This window comes from Gallus gallus, chromosome 5, assembly GCF_016699485.2.
Source record: "Gallus gallus isolate bGalGal1 chromosome 5, bGalGal1.mat.broiler.GRCg7b, whole genome shotgun sequence".
NCBI classification, from domain to species: Eukaryota; Metazoa; Chordata; class Aves; order Galliformes; family Phasianidae; genus Gallus; species Gallus gallus.
Genome location: NC_052536.1, coordinates 27,698,346 through 27,716,211, shown reverse-complemented (window position 1 = coordinate 27,716,211; position 17,866 = coordinate 27,698,346). Strand labels below are relative to the sequence as shown.

The 17,866-nt window shown below is 41.8% G+C and overlaps 1 protein-coding gene and 1 long non-coding RNA gene across 2 annotated transcripts in view; one reads left to right on the top strand and one right to left on the bottom strand.

Annotated features, from left to right (window-relative positions):
• Positions 1–2,966: 2,966 nt before the first annotated feature.
• Positions 2,967–16,045, top strand: LOC121110868. Its single transcript, XR_005860554.2, has 3 exons — positions 2,967–3,106; positions 11,386–11,539; positions 15,160–16,045. It is a non-coding gene; the product is annotated as an uncharacterized LOC121110868 (long non-coding RNA).
• The window catches only part of DCAF5 (DDB1 and CUL4 associated factor 5), a 66,467-nt gene continuing 53,543 nt past the window's right edge, over positions 4,943–17,866 (bottom strand). The window contains exons 8-9 of the mRNA XM_015287596.4: positions 13,292–13,419; positions 4,943–7,020 (exon numbers count right to left, since the gene is read on the bottom strand). Of these exons, the coding sequence (XP_015143082.2) occupies positions 5,212–7,020; positions 13,292–13,419 (1,937 nt within the window). The 3' untranslated portion in view covers positions 4,943–5,211. The remainder of the gene's footprint in view (positions 7,021–13,291; positions 13,420–17,866) is intronic.

The window sequence follows — 17,866 nt, the reverse complement described above, 5'->3', positions numbered from 1 at the left end:
TATCTCCATCTAAGGCTTTTAACTGCTCCCGCTGCTCCTCAGATAGATTATCCTAGCCAGGAACCGACTTAGGAATTCAAAACATTGCCGCAGACTTTCCCAGCTTAAAAATAAGACTTCCACACCATCGGAGGCATGTAGGAGCTAAAAAAAGCTTCTTTATGGAAAATGGGAGATCTGCCCCAGAGGGCACACTGAGTCAGCCCTCCATTCTTGAACTGAATTAAAAAGAAATACAGGGCTGCTGCTGTTCTCCATCACTGTGGGCACAGAAGTAAATAGCACGGCAGAGCCAGCCATCAAACCCCAGTAATGTTGAGAGCTTCGGGAGGGAGGACTTGTGTACAGCTTGAAGCACAGGCATCCTTCCATTGCAGGCTGGATCACCTGCCTTTCTCTCCACCCCAAGGTTGCATCAGTGGGAATCGAGACATTTCTCACGCTTTGGAGAAAGTTGTATTCAAGGATATGATCCAAGCAAGAAATTCCGGATCCGACCATCACAGGCAGGAAATGTCACTGGAGCGGAGCACTGCAAGTTTCATTTTTGCTTGCCATTCCCTGGGGCACTGTGAACCCTTTGAGGTCTTTGTCTGGAGGGGAGAAGGAGGAATTAGGTTCCTCAATATAGAGTGGAACCCTCAGAAAGGGGAAGAGCAAGTGAGAGGCAGCTCTTGGCTTGGAGCTTCTCCGTTCTGCTTGCAAGGACACCCTATTTTTCTTTCCTCATTTCAACAGGCTGCATGAAGATCAACCTGAGACCCCATAACTTCCTTCTGAGGTCCAAAGGCAAATGTGAAATTGAAGTGTCTATCACTACAGATCTTTTGTTAGTGAGAAGTGATACAAGGCTAACCCAGACAGCTGTAGGGAGAAGACACCATCAGGCAGCTAACGGGGAAACCTCTGTCAAGCTCTTCTCGCTACTAAGAGCCACTTGCTTAGTTCTGGCTGCTAAGAGCCAGATGGAGAGGCAGCCGATGAATTTTCAGTGAGGAATCAATGGGTATGTAGGGTATGGGGATATTGTCAGCTTGTTTGTTTCAAACACATTTTGGTTCCTTTCCCCTCTTCCCTGCTAGAATTCATTCCTGAAGTTCACACATTTTCTTTCTCACCTGTATGTTTTTAAAGAGTTCGGAATTTATCTCATTAGGATCTAAACTTAAATGCTGAGCTTAAGCCAAGGCTCCTCCAAAACGCAGGCCAGGCTTTACTCAAAGCCATTTTACTTTCAAAAAAAGCAGAACTTGGCCCTTTCAGTCCTCGTTCTGGAAGCAGGACGCACACACAGGACCTTCCCAAAGAACACATGGTTTACTGTTTTTAAGTGAGTAGAAGGCCAATCACCGGAATGCCCGGGAAGCAGTGGTTTCAGCTGCTAACGCTGCTGTAAGCAGCCATGGTTTGTATCGTTGAGACTTCACACCAAACCTGAATGGAAACGTATTTGTGAGACTGAAAATTGGCAACTTCCAGCCATATCCCACAAGCAGCATCAGCTCGTGTGCTCATTCAGGAGGGAGAAATCATACGTTAGACATGTAGACAACCAAATCATATGCACTCTGCCCAATGGGTAGCACAGGAGAACTGCTCTTCCAAGAGAAATGGGTTGCACACAGGGCCAGGTCTGTCTCCCTGATTCTCTGTGGGCCAAATAACGCTGCACATAGTGGAGAAGGCAGGAAGAGCATCTTCCGACATGTTCTTGCTGACTATAAATCTACAGTGATGTGTTCAAAACCCTGCTTTGGTACTACTGGAACCACCTTGGTTTGCATTTTGGACAAAAGAAGGAAGGAGCCCACTCCTGAATGATGCAATCAGCTGTGCTAACAGGCTGCAATGGCACCCTTCAGCAGCACCCCTCTAATCAAGGAAAGCTTGCTAACATGGGGCACTGCAGGTGCCCCCTCCGTGGAGGCATTCAAGGCCAGGCTGGATGGGGCTGTGAGCAACCTGGTCTAGAGGGAGGTGTCCCTGCCTATAGCAGGGAGGATGGAACTACATGATCGCAAAGGTCCCTTCCAACCCAAACCATTCTACGATCCTATGACTTTAACCAACTCAATGAAGGAATCTGGTCTCGTTCATGCAAAATGAAAGCATCCCAAGACCATTGACCCAAGACCATTGCAACATCAAGCCACATTAGCTTCTGATGGCCACGAGAGATCTAGGATGCAATAACACAGAGAAGTACAACACCCCAGAAGCAGCCCTCACTGCATTATCTTCCTTGCCATATTTCATAAAGAATGATTTTCCAGTTTCAATTGACACAGCTTTTACACAGGCATTGCGATCAGGTTTCAATTACTTTAAAGTGTTGTGTTACAAAGTTCAAGAAAAAAACACACACCAATTTTAAGAGAAAATCAGATTCTGAAGTAAGGTGTCCTTTCCAATTAGTACTCCAACTGAGGCCAGCTGGCCTTCAGAGCACTGTTGCAGATGCACTCATGGTCAAACCCTGTGCTCATCCTTTCTCAGGGCAGATGTACCTTTCTGCTAAAGCCCTGTCCATCAGACACAGCCACCCATGATGGCAAAGCACCACCTTCACTGAGCTGCTCACCTTGGAGAAGAATCTAGCAGCACTCTGATCGGGCGAATGGGGAACTGCTGGCACAGAACAGCCCCCAGCTGGGCAGGAGGAGGGGCAGAGCTCTGCACATGGGTCAGTGGTGAAGCAAAGCACCTTCTGAAGAGCAGAGCAGCTCTTTCCTTGTTGTCCGCCTGTAGCAGATATGCTTTTTTTCTCCGTTTTTTTCTTAAATTTCTTTTTGTCTTTTCTAGATAGCATAGCTGTCCAGCACTGATAACTTTATTTATTTCTGCAAGATGGTGAACGTGCTGATTTGGAAACTACAAAACTTGCACGCAGTGAAACTTCCTGTGAACAAAAGGTTAAGATTGCGACCTACCTTCCTGCTCCTGTTCTGTGGAAACAACAGGCATGCAGACAACATGGGAGGCTGCCTTGGGGAAGCACAGCAAACCTGTCGTGCCCTAAGCTCGTAGGGGAGCACGAAGACCAAAGCAAGGAGCTTCTGTTCTGCTTAAGGAAGCAAAGAGAAGAACCACAAAGTGAGCCTATGAGGTAGGTGTTTGGGACATGATGAGAAAAGATGGCCATGGCCGTGTCAAGAAGGGCAGGGATGCTCTCACCAGCAACCTGGGCATTCTTCAGAGGAGGGCAGGAGAAGCAACTGTACTAGCTGATAAAATCCTTCCAATACTAAGAGCTTATTAAAAATAAAAAAATAACACAGCAAACAAGATTTTAGCTAGAAGACAGCGTTTACAATAAGGTGTTTATATAACCAAGTAAAACACTCCTACAGCTGATTGCGGTGATCTAAAATATAACCAGTACAGAATGATTTGTCAATAAGAGAGCAAAGTATCAACTCTATTATTGCCACTTGCAAGGGTGTTTGGAAACACCCCTTCCAGCCTCCTTACATGCTTCTCAAATACTGCACCATGTGCTTATTCTAAGTTCTCACCTAGCAAAGCTGATGAGGCATGGGAAAACCAGCCCATTGCACACAGTAGCTGCAACATGTTTTTGGCTCACGCTCACCCTCCCTCTCATCACTTTACCTCCTAGCATCTCTTCTGAAGTTCTCCTTTTCTTTCATCATGTTTTAACAGGGCACCTTGCTCCCTTCCTCACATACCAGGCAGCTGTCTATAGGAAAGAATTATTCTGAGACCACTGCTCGATGGTCTTGTACTGCTAGAGTCCTGTCTAAAGAAAAAGCCTGTTCCTTAAGATAAGCCAGTCTTAAGTCAGTATGGGGCTTGAGAGCCTGTAACAACTACTAGGGTCAACAGCAGCATGTTTTGTCCTGCCAGCACTACAAGGCACAGCCTTCACATCCTTCATATGTGGTTTCTTTTCCCTTCATGCACTGAATCCTCTACCTTGTTGCCAGGAAAGCAAGCACAGCTCCACTGACCGAGGCCTGCCAGGGCCAGGAGGCCTCACTGGAGAATTAGAAACAGGCACAGGACAGTGACAGATGCAGCTTCCAGGGCAGCCACTGATGCTGCTCTCTGGCACACTCATACAGGGCCACTCTGCCAGAGGCCTCCTGCACGTGCCTCACATTGCAGTGGAGCCCACCTCCCCCACCTGCCGTTTTAAGAGTTGGCAGCACTAGTAGAAAACCAGCCCTGACCTCCAGTGCCAACCACCTTCAAGCTGAGAAAGCTTTAATAGCAGTTTTCAGACCGTACTGCGTGCTGCCATTAACTGGTGTCACAATCTCCATCCTTCCACTCTTGCCTCTTCGGCAAGAAATGAGGCACGGGCATAGTAAAGGTACGTCCCAGCATTTAGAGCTGTATTCTGAATAATAATGACTCGCTGTGCATTAAGCACACAGAAAAGCATACCTCAGAGCCTGATTTTTGATAGCCCTTGGTTAGAGCGAGGCCTGCAGCATAATACCCTCTTGCCAAACAATCACATTTCAGTAGTGATAACACTGTGCTATTCTGTTATTTTCTTTAACAAAACCCACAAAATTAAATGTCACCATGGGAACAGCCTAAAGTTGATTTTGGAAAGAGGCTCATTTCCTATAGCTTATCTTTTGGCATAAAAAAAATGTCACCGAACTGTATCAGACGCAAGGGCTTTATGAAGTATCATCTCTCAAGGTATTAGTAAGCTGTGAAAACATCCACCCCAAGGGCTGCAGTTCTTCAGCATCTGAAGTAGAATAAAGAGGCCAGAAAGCTTTATTCCTCAACAAGAAACACCCCCCAAGCTCCCACCAATGTGATCTAATTCAATCATTCTTCAGTCTGTAATGCGTAATAAGTATCGGAATGGAAAAATTCCTTCTAAGAAGAACAATTAAAACTTAAAGCAGTCATCCTGTTTGGCTGGTTGAACAAAAGACACATGTTCACACAAGAATAATTCAGTCAACCGTCTTAATAAGGATTTACTTTAAACAGAACCTCGTATGGGTACACTAGACTCAGTCTCATTAAGGAGTAAGTTGGATTTTTATACAGCATGAACCATTGGCAATCTAAAACAGACCCACTGAAGAATGGAATGGAGAATCAAACGCAATGTTTCAGATCCAAGCTCTATGTGCCTTTAATACTTTCCTTTTTCTTTTCTTTTTTTTTTTTTTTTTTTTTTTGAGAGAGAGTGCACACTACGACAGACATTTGCATTTATCATGTTTTTAACTTCTTTTCTAAGGACGATTTCTCTGAATCTGCATCTTCCAGCTCCACTCTGTGTCTTTTCAGTCCTCCACGAGACTGAGCGCTCTCACTGCCTGCAGGATGCAAGTCAGCAGTATCCTCTCTTGTGCTCACATTGTAGCTGTTGGAGTCCATTTCAGACAGGCAGCAGTCTTTATGCAAGGCTACACCCATCTGTTCAAGGTTGCCATTATCAGCATTTGAGTGCACCTGTAGTCCTTGAATCACAGCCTCCTGCTCTCCAAAACTCTGTCCGTTGCTGAAGCACAGAGGGCGAAGATGCAAGTGGCCGTTATTGTGGTTAACACAGGAAGCGTCGAGGCTCCTTTCCTCACTGTCATCAGTCTGGTTTCTGGAGCAGTGACCTGACAAGCTGCAGATGGCAACGGCAGAGAACGGAGGGACCAGTGAGTGATGGCTTGACGCTGGTTGACAGTTCTGACTATTTTTCTGTTCCACAAGTCCTGCAGTCTGAATGCAAGCTTCTTCAGTACAACTATTTAGCCCTTTGCAGTTAGCTTTTCCATTGAGCTTTTTAGTCTCAAAAGAACGCTCCGTACCTCCGCTGGTAGTGTCTTCAGATACGTTTTCTTGACCCTCCATCCGCCGCTGATTGTCACATTCATGAGTTTGACCATTAGTAGGATTTTCTATCAAACCACATTCTTTTAAAGTTTCTTTGTTGTGGCTCTCAGTAGAAAGAACTGGGGAACCTTGAGGAACTGCTGAACTCAAGTTCCTAGCATCTTCCTTATTTAGCGAGTGCGCTGTATTGTGCCTTCCACTAGTTCCTGGTCTCCCTTCATCATTCACCGCATCTCCTCTGGAGGATTCACCATCTTTATTAGCCGAATACGATATGTAAGAATAATGCAGCCATTTGTAGGCTTTATAAATCTTTCTCTCCACTGATTCATTGTCTGAACAAGGAGAGGTCCTTTCTTTGAGAACTTCTTTGTTGGCTGAATTCCTTTCTGGTGAAGAAGCTGGAGAAGAAGAAAGATCATCTACTTTGATCTGGGGGTAATCATATATATCCTCACCTATGTAGGGGGCCACATTCTCTGTGTTAGTACTAGTCCTTTCCTCCTTTTGCACCTTCTGTCGGCGCCTCAGCGCATTGCGTTGCCTCATAGATGTACGTCGTTCATTCAGTTCCTCTTCATCTTCCGTACTGCTGCTGCTGCTGGAACTGCTAGATTCGTTCTCCTCGGGACTCGGGGATCGCGGCCGTGGGAAAAGATCCGTGTCCAATTCTGCCTCACAGGTATTGTCATCAGAGTCAGACTCATTGGAGAGGGCCAGCAGACGTTTATCCTGATACTTTCTCAGTGCTGAGAGCCTCTGCTGACGGGAAGCCATGTCTTCTCTGCCTGAGGGGGATTCAGCTGGTCTTAAGGCCCTTAAATTGTAGGCAGTTTCAGCAGACTCTTCAGCCACATGCGGTGGGGAGTGATGCAAAGAGGCGGAGGACTCCGACTCGCTGTAAGCGGAGCGTTCACTTACTCCTGCGTGGAGCTGCAGGATGGTGCTCTCACTGAGGTCGCTGTCTGAGTCAGAACTCCAGCCCTCAATCTCTCGGCGTACCAAGGAGTCAAAAAAGGCCATCATCCGTGGGTCCTCCTGGACTGACTGATTGGCATAATCATGCGATAAACCACTACCACTGTTCAACACAAGACTGATGTACTCCTCATGAGTGTAGAGGCAACGCGAATCATCCTCAATTCTACCATCTAGATCCCCCGTGCAGTCAGGCTGTTTATAGGGACTCCAGATCTGTAACAGAAAATTAAAAAAAGCAAAACACATGGCTCTCAATTCATAAACTACTGAAGCACTTGAAATAGGACAGTATAGCAAACATTACAAACAACTGCAAGTTGCAGAATTTTTATTATTACTGTTGACGCTTACCCTTTAAACCCATGCTGGCAAGTATTCCAGGGTTGTTTTTTTTTTTCTCCTTTGCAAATTTGTTTTTCCTGCATCTAATTCACCCATCCAGAAACCTCACTGCATCTACCATTTCAATACTTCAGCATGTAATAATCTCTCCCAAATTGCAGGACTCTATTTTTATGTGATAGGTGATGCTTACTCACTAACTGTAAGAATAGTTTGTTGCCTACAATATAGTCTTAGCACTAATGAAGGCACTTGTTTCCCAGGAAACTAGAGTTGCTTGTGCCAGTGATGTAGAGCAATACTTCAACCAGCTCCACAGTCAGTCACACCTGATAAACAGGCAGGGAGCTGAATACATGGAGGTAGAAGGTTGGCTTGCACTGTTCCCTTTAGAAGACAGTTGTGAAGGGAAGAAAGCCTCCAGCAGCTTCTCAAGAAGCAGCAGCAGCAGCAGGTTCAGTGGAGAAAGGTGAAGGGGCAGAGTTTTAATGAAAGCTATTTTTGAAGTGGGGAGAGGTAGTAAGGTTGCAAAATGAAATGATTTCACCTATGTCAGCAACCTTGACTATACTGCCAGCCTATCCTCCTCTCAATGTTCAGAGTGTCAAGAAAAAAAGAAAAACATTTTTGGCCCAAGAGAAAACCCATCAATATCCTTAAAAAACTGCTGATCTTCTAACGCTTCTCAATTTTATTCATAGATTCAGGGCAAGATGATAAAAACACTCACTTGGACAACTGCTACCACCCCTCCTCTAGATTGTTGCTAATCTGACCGCAACAGTTAGTGTATGCATAGCTTATCCACAAAATTGCCTTAGAGTTCTGATAAAATATCTGATTTCAGTCATGCTTTGGTTTTTATCACGCTAACAAATTCAGGGAAAACTTCCCTGTGCCTGCTGTCTACACTAGGTTGGTCTTCTGGAATAGAGCCTGGAAAAAAAAAAAATCTTTTCCCAATAGATATCAGACAACTTTTGTCTCAAGAAGAAAAAACCACTAACAAAACCAGTATTTTGCTTCTGTAAATGGGATAATCGGCCCCATTTTAAAGATGCACAGTTAACATTTGTAACATGTATCAGCATGACAAGCACTCTAAAAGAAGTCACAAGACTGCCACAGTTTTTCTAATAGTGAACAGCAAGACCTCATGCCTTTAATATGAAATAAACAAAATAATCTTGCAGCCAATTGTTCAGTGCAGTCACACTTAAGAGGCAAAGGTAACCTGTATTTTAGAATTCTCCCAAACTCAGGCATTTCAGTGAGTAAATGGGACCTTCTTGTATTTAGGAAACGTATGCCTTCTTCTATGCTTCATGCTGTATTCCTGGACAAGCAGACAGGCATTTCCCTTCCTCAAATAGACAGACCTAGCGGTACTAGACTGATCACTAGGTGTTATAGAACGATTGCTCTGAATATGTTTCGCCATCCAATTCAGCATCTCACGTATGTTTTTGCATCTTCAATGCAGAATTGCCGTAATGATTACTGCTGGTTTCTAGCTTGTAAAGGGAAGGGCTTCCTGTTTCTCTTGTCCCTGTTCCAAGGATGGATTCCCAGATTTCCTTCAGGTGCAGCTCTACCTGGACAGTATTTAGTTTTAATGAAAAGGTCAAGTGTTAAATGTTCTTGGGCATGCAACACCATTGCAAGTTAGCTCTTGGATTTTGCCAAGACATTTTTTTAAGCAAGACTCTTAGGTTCTGCATGAACCAGAGAGACTGTCTGCTCTGAAATTACACTGCGAAAGGTCTGTTTCATATACCTTATATACTCTTCATCATTAAAAAAGTAGTATATGAAGTGAGCATAGAGATTTCACATTCTTGTTATTGCCACCAGGTCTTCCTCCTCACTCAACAAGCATCAGAAAAGATAAATCTAAATGTTGAAAAGACACATTTAAAGAGAGCTCACAGTGGGGCTTTTTCTTCCCCTCAAGAGGGAGCTGATAAAAAAGAAAGTCGGGGAATTCAGAGTTTATCCCCCATGAATGCCTGTTTGTACAGGATCAGATGCCACTGGAGATCCAGCTCCCTACTTTCTAGACATTCTGCAGTGAGAGATCGGAAGGACCTGCCAGAGTCCCAAAAAGACTTCTTGCTTCAGCAAAACTGAGAAGCCTTTAAATTGATAGCAAGTTGTCCAGCGTTCTCTCTGTGGCACCTGAAATGAGCTTCTTTGTAAGTGGAACCTTTTTTCTTATTCCCTGACTGATGCCACATCAGAGAAGAATGTGAGGAAGTGAGAGAAAATAAGTTGGCAGATCATCCTACTGAAGCAACTATCTATCAAGAAGTTCTTCCCTTGTCAGAGGATTAAGGAGCTGAACATTAGTCACTGATGCCCCAAGTACAGATACAAAAATAGGAACAATAACAGAAAGAGAGTACAAAACTAGTTCTCTACTTTGATAGAGATGCTTCAGAAAGCATCTTTTAATTTCTTGTATTCCATGGTGGCAAAACCCCAAATTTTAAAAGAAGTAGTTATGCTGTTAGCATGAGAATAATTAAAGCCAGCTATCTTAGATTATCTGATTAGGCAAAGGCAGTTAGCTACAGTGACATTCATCTGTCACCATAGCAACAAGGGCAAATAGACTTTGCTATCTCTGACATACTGATGATTGGATCCTATAACAGTTGTCCTCAAAGCTACCGTTACAAAGTACTCTGTTTCCAACACAAAACAGTATTTATTGCTAAAAGTCCTTGTAGCTTTATCCATTTTATCTTTTCTGGAACTGTCTTCTAACTTCATAGTTCTCTGTGGCCCAGCTCTAAGCCCCACACATTACAGGCAACGCCTCATTTATTCCTCCTGTAACGAAATTCATTTTCCTGCCAGCACATCCCAATGTCTTACACTAAACTGAGGACAAAGAGGTATTTTTTCCTATTTTGTGTTGCTTAGCCATAGCGGTAAATGCTTGCTGCAAGGTGTTAATTTTAGTACACAGCTGTGCTTTCTCATACTGTGTTTCTGAGGTTCAGGTCTTTGAAATGGAGGATAATGAACAATTCAGCTGGGTCGATGTATCCAGCACACATCTGGAGTCGAGGCTTAATTCTCCTTTATTAACGAGCTTCTGAATCTCATTTTAGGTTTCTAAAGTCTCATTTGAACATATACACGCTCCAAATTAACCACTGTATTCTCATTACTAGCAGAAATCAAATCTTAAGCCACTAAGTTAATTATATTCCTCCAGGTGCCTTAAAACAAGATTAAAATAAAGCAAAAAACATTACCAAAAAGGTCGAAATCATTCTTGTAAATACTATCAATTTCAGTGAGGCTAGGCTTGAGATGAATTTGTATCTCATTTGCAATCAGCATTAAAATAGCAAGTGTGTTGGCAGAAGCACACGGCATTATTGAATGGCTTGTCTGTATCATGCCTCGATGCTGGTGCTATCAGTTCTTCACTTCTACAAGTACTAAAATTAGGCCAGCTAGTCTAAAAATTAAGGGCTCAGACAAACCAGCCACTTGCATCCACGTTTTAATTCATCACAGTTTCTACAGCAGAGGGAATGGAAGATCAGACAATCACTATGAAGTTCTCTAATGATTTAATTCCAGAGAGATTTTTAGAAGACACCTGAAGGACGGACACTTCTGAAGGAGTTGATTAAAACAAAGGAATATTAGCTGCAGTTTTTATTTATGGCTCTTCCTCTCATCTTCTCCACTTCTAGAGACAAGCACTTCAAGCATCTGTGCGGGGGAAGGACAGCCATACACAGGAAGGACTTGTGTGCTCAGCTGTTTTCTATGCAGTAAATAGCACTGGTTGCAGTAAACCTCTTCCACTGCTTATCCAGTTGTCTTTCTCAGGTGTTCAATTTGTCACTTCCTTCACCTTCCTGCCAGTCACCACCACCTTTACTCATTTATTTCCCCTCTCGAGTGTTCTCCTTGCTCCCTCACTCCTCAATCCATCCACATTTTGCAGTCACATTTTCCTCTGCACCCTCAAGGTCCTCCTCCTCAGGCTGCTCCTGCATTACTCTGCCAGGCAAACCCAACAGTCTCTCAGAACTGCTGGTGGCATTTTTCCTGTTTGCTTTCCCCCCCCCCCACAGAATATCAGGGATTGGAAGGGACCTCAAAAGATCACCTCATCCAATGCCCCTGCCAGAGTAGGAACACCTAGATTAGGTCATCTAGATTTTCCCTACTGCTAGAGGCTGATACTATCCTCCATTCTATTTGTAGAAGGAGCTGAAATGGAGAAGAAACCACCAGCACCTGGTCACCTGCAAAATGCTGTTTACTAAGAATGCTGTAAGCAGTAAAGTCATACAGATCAGACAAGACAGGAGCCTTAAAACAACCTGATCACCAAAGAGGGCATAATATACAACGAAGGGTAAGAAGTTCTGGCTCTGTCACACTTCATACACCTTTCCCTTGACTTTTCTCTAGTTTGCATTGTCCAAGGAGTTGAGTTGCTCAAGGCTGCCATACAAGTTTCATTGCTCACACTGTGACAGGACAGGCATTCCCTTTTAAGGAGGCATTCAAGCAGAGATGTCTTTCAAAGAGTTACACAACCTGTGACAGTATCTTCAGTCAAACTGGTCCTTTAATCACTAGGCCAAAAAAAAAAAAAAAAAGCAACAAAACAAAGCAAAAAAACACCAAAAACAAAAGCCTGGCAGAAGTACACAAAAGCAGCACAGGGGATGTTTATACCAACGCTAATCCAATAGTCTAAGCACACTCATGCAGGAAGGATCCACAGGGTGAAGGGTCAGCAGATCTAAAAATCCAAAAGAAAGGCTTCAGACTGCATGAATCGAGTTCCCAAAGCAAATAAATTCCTCTGGCCAAACTGCTTTTAAACAGTGGCAGATCGGCTGCTTGGAAACTGAAAGGTCAGTGAGCTGCTACACTTATTCAGTGCACTTTTGTTCAGAGCCTGTATCCGATAGATTTATGATCAAGATATTTGCATACAAACCTGCCAGAGGGACAGATGGAGGCAAACATAGAAAAGCAGACTGAAGTGCCAGTAGAAGACAGAGAAGTTGAACTAGGATCAGATACCAGAGGCCGTAAAGCAAGTGATGTAGCAGTCACTGGGCCATGGTCCTCAAGAATAAGGGCCAGTTCTGGTCTGCATGCTGCGAACCACTAAAGCATTCCTTCTCAGGACAAGTTCATTCCATCAACTTGTAGTTGTGTAAAGTATTTGTTATTATTGAGATGCAAGTCACATCTTTTATAGCCGTATGCAGGAAAGACCTTTATGAAAACACTCAACAAATGTGTAGAAGCAGCACTGGTTATAATCCTACTTAAAAATTAATTGTTCTGGCTTCTTTTTTCCTATCATTGATAGACAAATAATTAATATAATTTCTATAGCATAATCTCTAGAGCAGCAGAATGCAAAGCGCATTACTGTATCATAACCCCCCGCCTTTCTACCTTCAACCTCTACTGTCAAAAACAACAACAAAAATATATTGGCTGCCTTTCTTTAAGGAAAAAAGAAAAATCCAGAGCCTAACAAACTTTGCCATCTCTTTGCATTTCATATAACAAGACAAGCTTTCTAAAAATGCAATAAATTGTTATATAATTCAGAGAACATACACAGAGTCTGGAAGCCACAGAACTTTATGTTGAAGTGATCTAATGCAGAGGTGTGCACAAAAATTACAGGTGTCCCTGAAGCAGTAGCTGCACTAAGTTCAGGTCAGGCTACGCTAAGGCTCAACTATACCATTCAGAGAGGACATAATACATTTTTCACACACAGTATCAGAAGTCTTAAAAGATCACATATTATGGCTGTGACCAAACTTTGTACGGTACTTCAGCAACAAAGAATGAAGCTGGGAAAAAGAAATTCTTTTCTGAGGTACAAACTCATGAAATCCTGATCTTACCCCTTACCTCTAAAACCTTCAAAACTGAAATGGAGTTTAAAGTTGAAAAACCCAATAAAACATTTGCATTATCTTAACCAGGCAAACGAGACACACCATCTTAGAAAAGAACACAATGAGAAGACAGAGGGGGTGAGGAAAAGAATTATCTGAAGGATTTGAGCAAAACAAAACACTTCTTTCTGAATTAGTACAAGAACATGCTTTCTGACAACTAATCTTACCTTTATAATCTTTTCAACACCAGAAGAACAGATCATATAAGTGTGAGGATTAAACCGGACTTGGTTTACAATTGACCGATGACCTTTCAATACCATAAAGGCACCATTGACAACCCTGCCAATGCCACCTAGGGGAAATACAAAAACAACCAAAATTAATAATCACATGTCCACATTGCTTTCATTTATAATCATATAAAGTCATTATATTTGACAATGTGCTTCAGCTTTCTGCAATACTTAAGGCCTGTGCTGGCTGCAGAATTCCAATCTTATGAGTAATACCCCTATGAAAAGCTGCAAGTTTGATGAAAGGCATCCTTCCTGTAAATTAGGACTTGGAAGTTAGCTTTAGTTCAACCATCTAAACAAACAAAAAAGGTTTTTGACCCAACATGACGAGTGTGTGATTAAGAACAACATACATACTTTATGAAATCACCAGTGAAACCATACTGCCTAAGGCATGACACTACTCAACTTGTGAATGTGAAGCAGAGACAAATAAAGAAGTTGACTTTTTAATAGCTGTATTTTTTTATATTAGCCATTTATTGGAGTCATAATTGACCCTAGTCCAATGGATAACAATTTAGGGGAACCAATTTTAGGACTACTAGCCTGAATTACCACATTACAGCTAGGCTTAGTGCAGCCTTCTCTAGACCAAGATCTCTATCAGCTCGTATTTCTGTGAATCAAGCTTAAAGATAGACCTGAAATAATAAATCTGACCAGTGGGTTGTATTAATTCTTTTCAAAAGGATAGGGAATTAGCTGAAGTGCAATATTTTGCAGCAACTATAAAATTCAAAATGAAAGCTAGACAACTTTTCTCCCTGGTTATTGACTCTTAATAAGTTTGTACACTGAAGGAAGAAACTCATTACACAGCTGGTTTCAATTTTTTTTTTTTAAATATACATTCACAGATTATACATTCACATAAATAAACCATAGATATGTTTGAAAGCATATCTCTGTATCTGAATAAACAAGATTCAATAGACATGCTATGATTAACAGTATAAGTGAAAAAAATCATGACTTATAGAAGACAGGAAGTAAAAGCTGAAAACCACTTCAGAGGAGAACAGCCTTAGTATTTACAAATTCAAATGTTGTAAGGGCATTGTAAGTTGTTGGCTCTCCTCCTTTGTCTTCAAAGAGGAGATCTTTCAGCTGAAATAGCTGCTGGTTTGAGCTCTAAAGCCAATGTTGAACAACCTGTCTTCTGAAACAGGAGTTCTCCTGCAGTACAACCTTCCTGAGGAAAAGCTTGCTTTATCATTGACATATAATAGCAAGACAGAATGGTCAAAAAGAAAAAAGTTCCTGTATCATCTTCTATTTCTTAGGTTACATAAACGACAAAGAACTGGAGCTTACATCCATCTCCTCCTTTCCTCTTAGAGGTACTCCATGCCTTCCACTTGTAACTACATCAGACTGATGTGTACAAACTGTGATAAGGATTCAGAAATGAGGAGTCACCCAACACCTAATAATCTCAGACCTGTCTACAAACAGAAAACTTTCCAAAAGCTATAGAGATCTATTTGCTCAGATCATTTTTTGCAGATCAAACTGCAGTATCATAACACTTCAAGATAGAAAGATAACATGCCTGAAAAGGAAAGAGAGATGGAAAGAGATGATGACCTAGTCAAGAACAAAACAAATAAAACTTTATACATGAACTTCGTCTACAAAATAAAGGCCCATTTAAAATTCAACCAATTGGAAAGCGAGATCATTCCAGTTAACTTCAAGATGCATTCACCAGAATTGCCCTGAGACTGAGCTACCTGCAATAGTTCATTAAATCTTAGATTGGGCTTTTTAAATTTTCTTTTCCTTTCTTTCAGATTCCTCACAACCTTTCATTCCACTCATCCCAACAGACGTTCAATGACCACATTTGTGGCTGATGGCAAGTTGCCCTACTCCCACAGCATTCTTTCCAGCCAAATCATAGTTGTCAATCCAATTGCATCTATCAAGCCAACTGTACATGGTTACATCAAGTCCAGTTCTCAGTGTGTTTATCTTGACCCAGCAGACAACGTTCCAGGAAAGAGGGCCTCGGGACCGAAGAGACAATTTGCTTAGGAAATGTTTCCAAGCCTGTAAGTAATGCTGAAAATAAGTTTTAATCAACATATGGACTCTAGCTGCCTGAATTCAGCAGAAAACAACAAATATGCCCAATGAGACACTTACAGAAAATTCAGAAGTTAGAGGAACAATGAGCAAAGAAAGAATTATAACAGAAATGAAATACAAATTTAGGGCATGCTTAACTTGGGCTGCATTTCTAAGTTAGTCATTGGCCTCCTGTGGAACCATCAAGCACTGTGAATTAACCCATAATTATTTACCTAGTAGGACAGTATTAGCAGTTATTTAATGCCAGAACTGTCTTCTGAAACTTCAAATGATTATACATTCACCAAGAGCAGTGGATGAAGAGTACACAGTATGCCACCTCTAGAACACAGCTCTCCCTGGGCCTTTTTCACATTCAGACAGTGTGACTGAACTCCAAAGCTTTCTGCTTTTAATAATGAAGTTACCTAAATTAAAGGTGATTCCTTTCAAGCTGTTAATAGTAAAATCAGATGAAGCACAGTCCTAGAACATCCTTCACTTCTTTTAGAGTGAACTTGATCGAACTTCTCCACAGAGCCCCTTAAAACAACTAACTGCCAATTACAGGGAAAGTCCCTATGAACTTGGTGATTAGTAGAATCACAAAGCTTAGCAGTCTGCCTTTTCCAGTAGTTTGAAAGGTTTCAATTATTTAAAATAAAAAGCACTGACTCCAGCAGGCTCCAATAATCTTTGTGTTGAATGTAAAGAGACCGCCCCAGAACCTCATTTTGGAGAATTCCTTTGCCTGATGCAATTTTAGCCTACCAACTTCTACAAACTTCAGTGTTACCTCTAAGTCAGTGCTTAATGCAAAGCCTTCTTCTCTATCCTCTCAGTGGTCCCTCCATATTGTAGTAGCTCAGCGAAGCTGATATCCTATTACATGAGTATCTCTGTGGCAGACAAGCTCATGTTCAGACTTGTCTGGAATGTCCCTGTTCTCAAGAGCCCAGACTCAGCAGTCTTAGCTGCAGCCATACAGCTTCTAGCCATCTCACAGCATGAGTACAGTCTGCTTATGTCTGCTGGCAAAAAAAAAAAAAAAAAAAAGAAAGGAAAATAAAATGCATCTGTACATTAAATTGAGGTTGGCCACTCAAAATCCTGATGCCATCTTCTGTTCTAATATCACAGCGTATTCAGAGCTGGAAAGGACCCATAAGGATCATCGAGTCCAATTCCCAGCTTCCCACAGAACCACTTAAAATGCAAACCCTACTCCTGAGAGTATTAGTTCAGACACTCCTGTCTATCCATGCTACAAAGCAACATCTCAACTGCTTTCAAGCAAGACCGTGATGAGTACCATGTAATGGTCAAACCATCGTGTCAGTCAAGCTGGTTAGCGGTGTAGTAACCAGAACAGCAATAATCAAATTGGTGTTGCTGTCTTCACTTGAAGTGGTATTTTTATTTGCCTGGTTTCACCTCTGTTATCCCAACAAATCTCAGATTTTGTTTTTGAAGTCTGCTGGGGTGGAGCAAGGCCTACCTTCTGAGTCTAGTGGCATGCACAGGCCCTGCAGCTGGGTTAGCGTGACAGCTTTTATACTCTTAGTTACAAACTTGTATATGCAGTATTTATACAGAAGCTATAAATATAGCTGACATACATTATTATTAAATAATTTACTTTAAAATTCTTTACAAGCTGAATATTCATGCAGATTTTAGAACGTTTCTAACTTCCTAACCAGTAGGAGCGGGGATGGAAACACAGTAGCTGGTCTTGCAATACTTTCCAAAAACTGCTATGCTTAAAGACAGCTCAGACTAGTTATTTAGTGTTGTAGCTGTACTAGTCAATGGTTTTTTGTTTTATCAACACAGAAAGTGAAAGGTCAAGAAAATCCCTCTTTTCCTACACCCTACAAATAGGTGCTCTGAAGCAATACAAAGTCTCAAGAAGTTCTCTAAATAATATCCTACTGTGCTATTTGACCAGCTGGAACAAACCACTTGTTAAAGTTTAAATTTGAAGCGTACATCTTCAAACATACATTTTTAATAGCTCCTTTTACACACATTTGACAAGATGGTGGTAACACCAAGGCATATCTACGTACTACAGTATAGACAGAAGGAAACAATAGTACAGTGCCTTGAAAGCAGTGGATATCTTCTAAATTATCAAAGGGATTACATATTGACTTGCTTTATTATTTGTGTTTTAAATTTTATGCAGCTTTGCATATTTATGAAAATGAGCTGATGCTCTCCGTTCAAGAAATATTCCTGATGGGACACGCCAACAAGTTGAACAACAAGCACACACTAGTAAAACAAAAGCGAGAGCAAGCTATGTGGGCAGCAATCTGACTTCCCATGTGTAAGTTTCACAATGCATAGCAGTATTTAAACCAAATAAACAACTGAAGAAATTATTTGGAGAATAAGGAGGGAAGTGAATATTACGAAGAG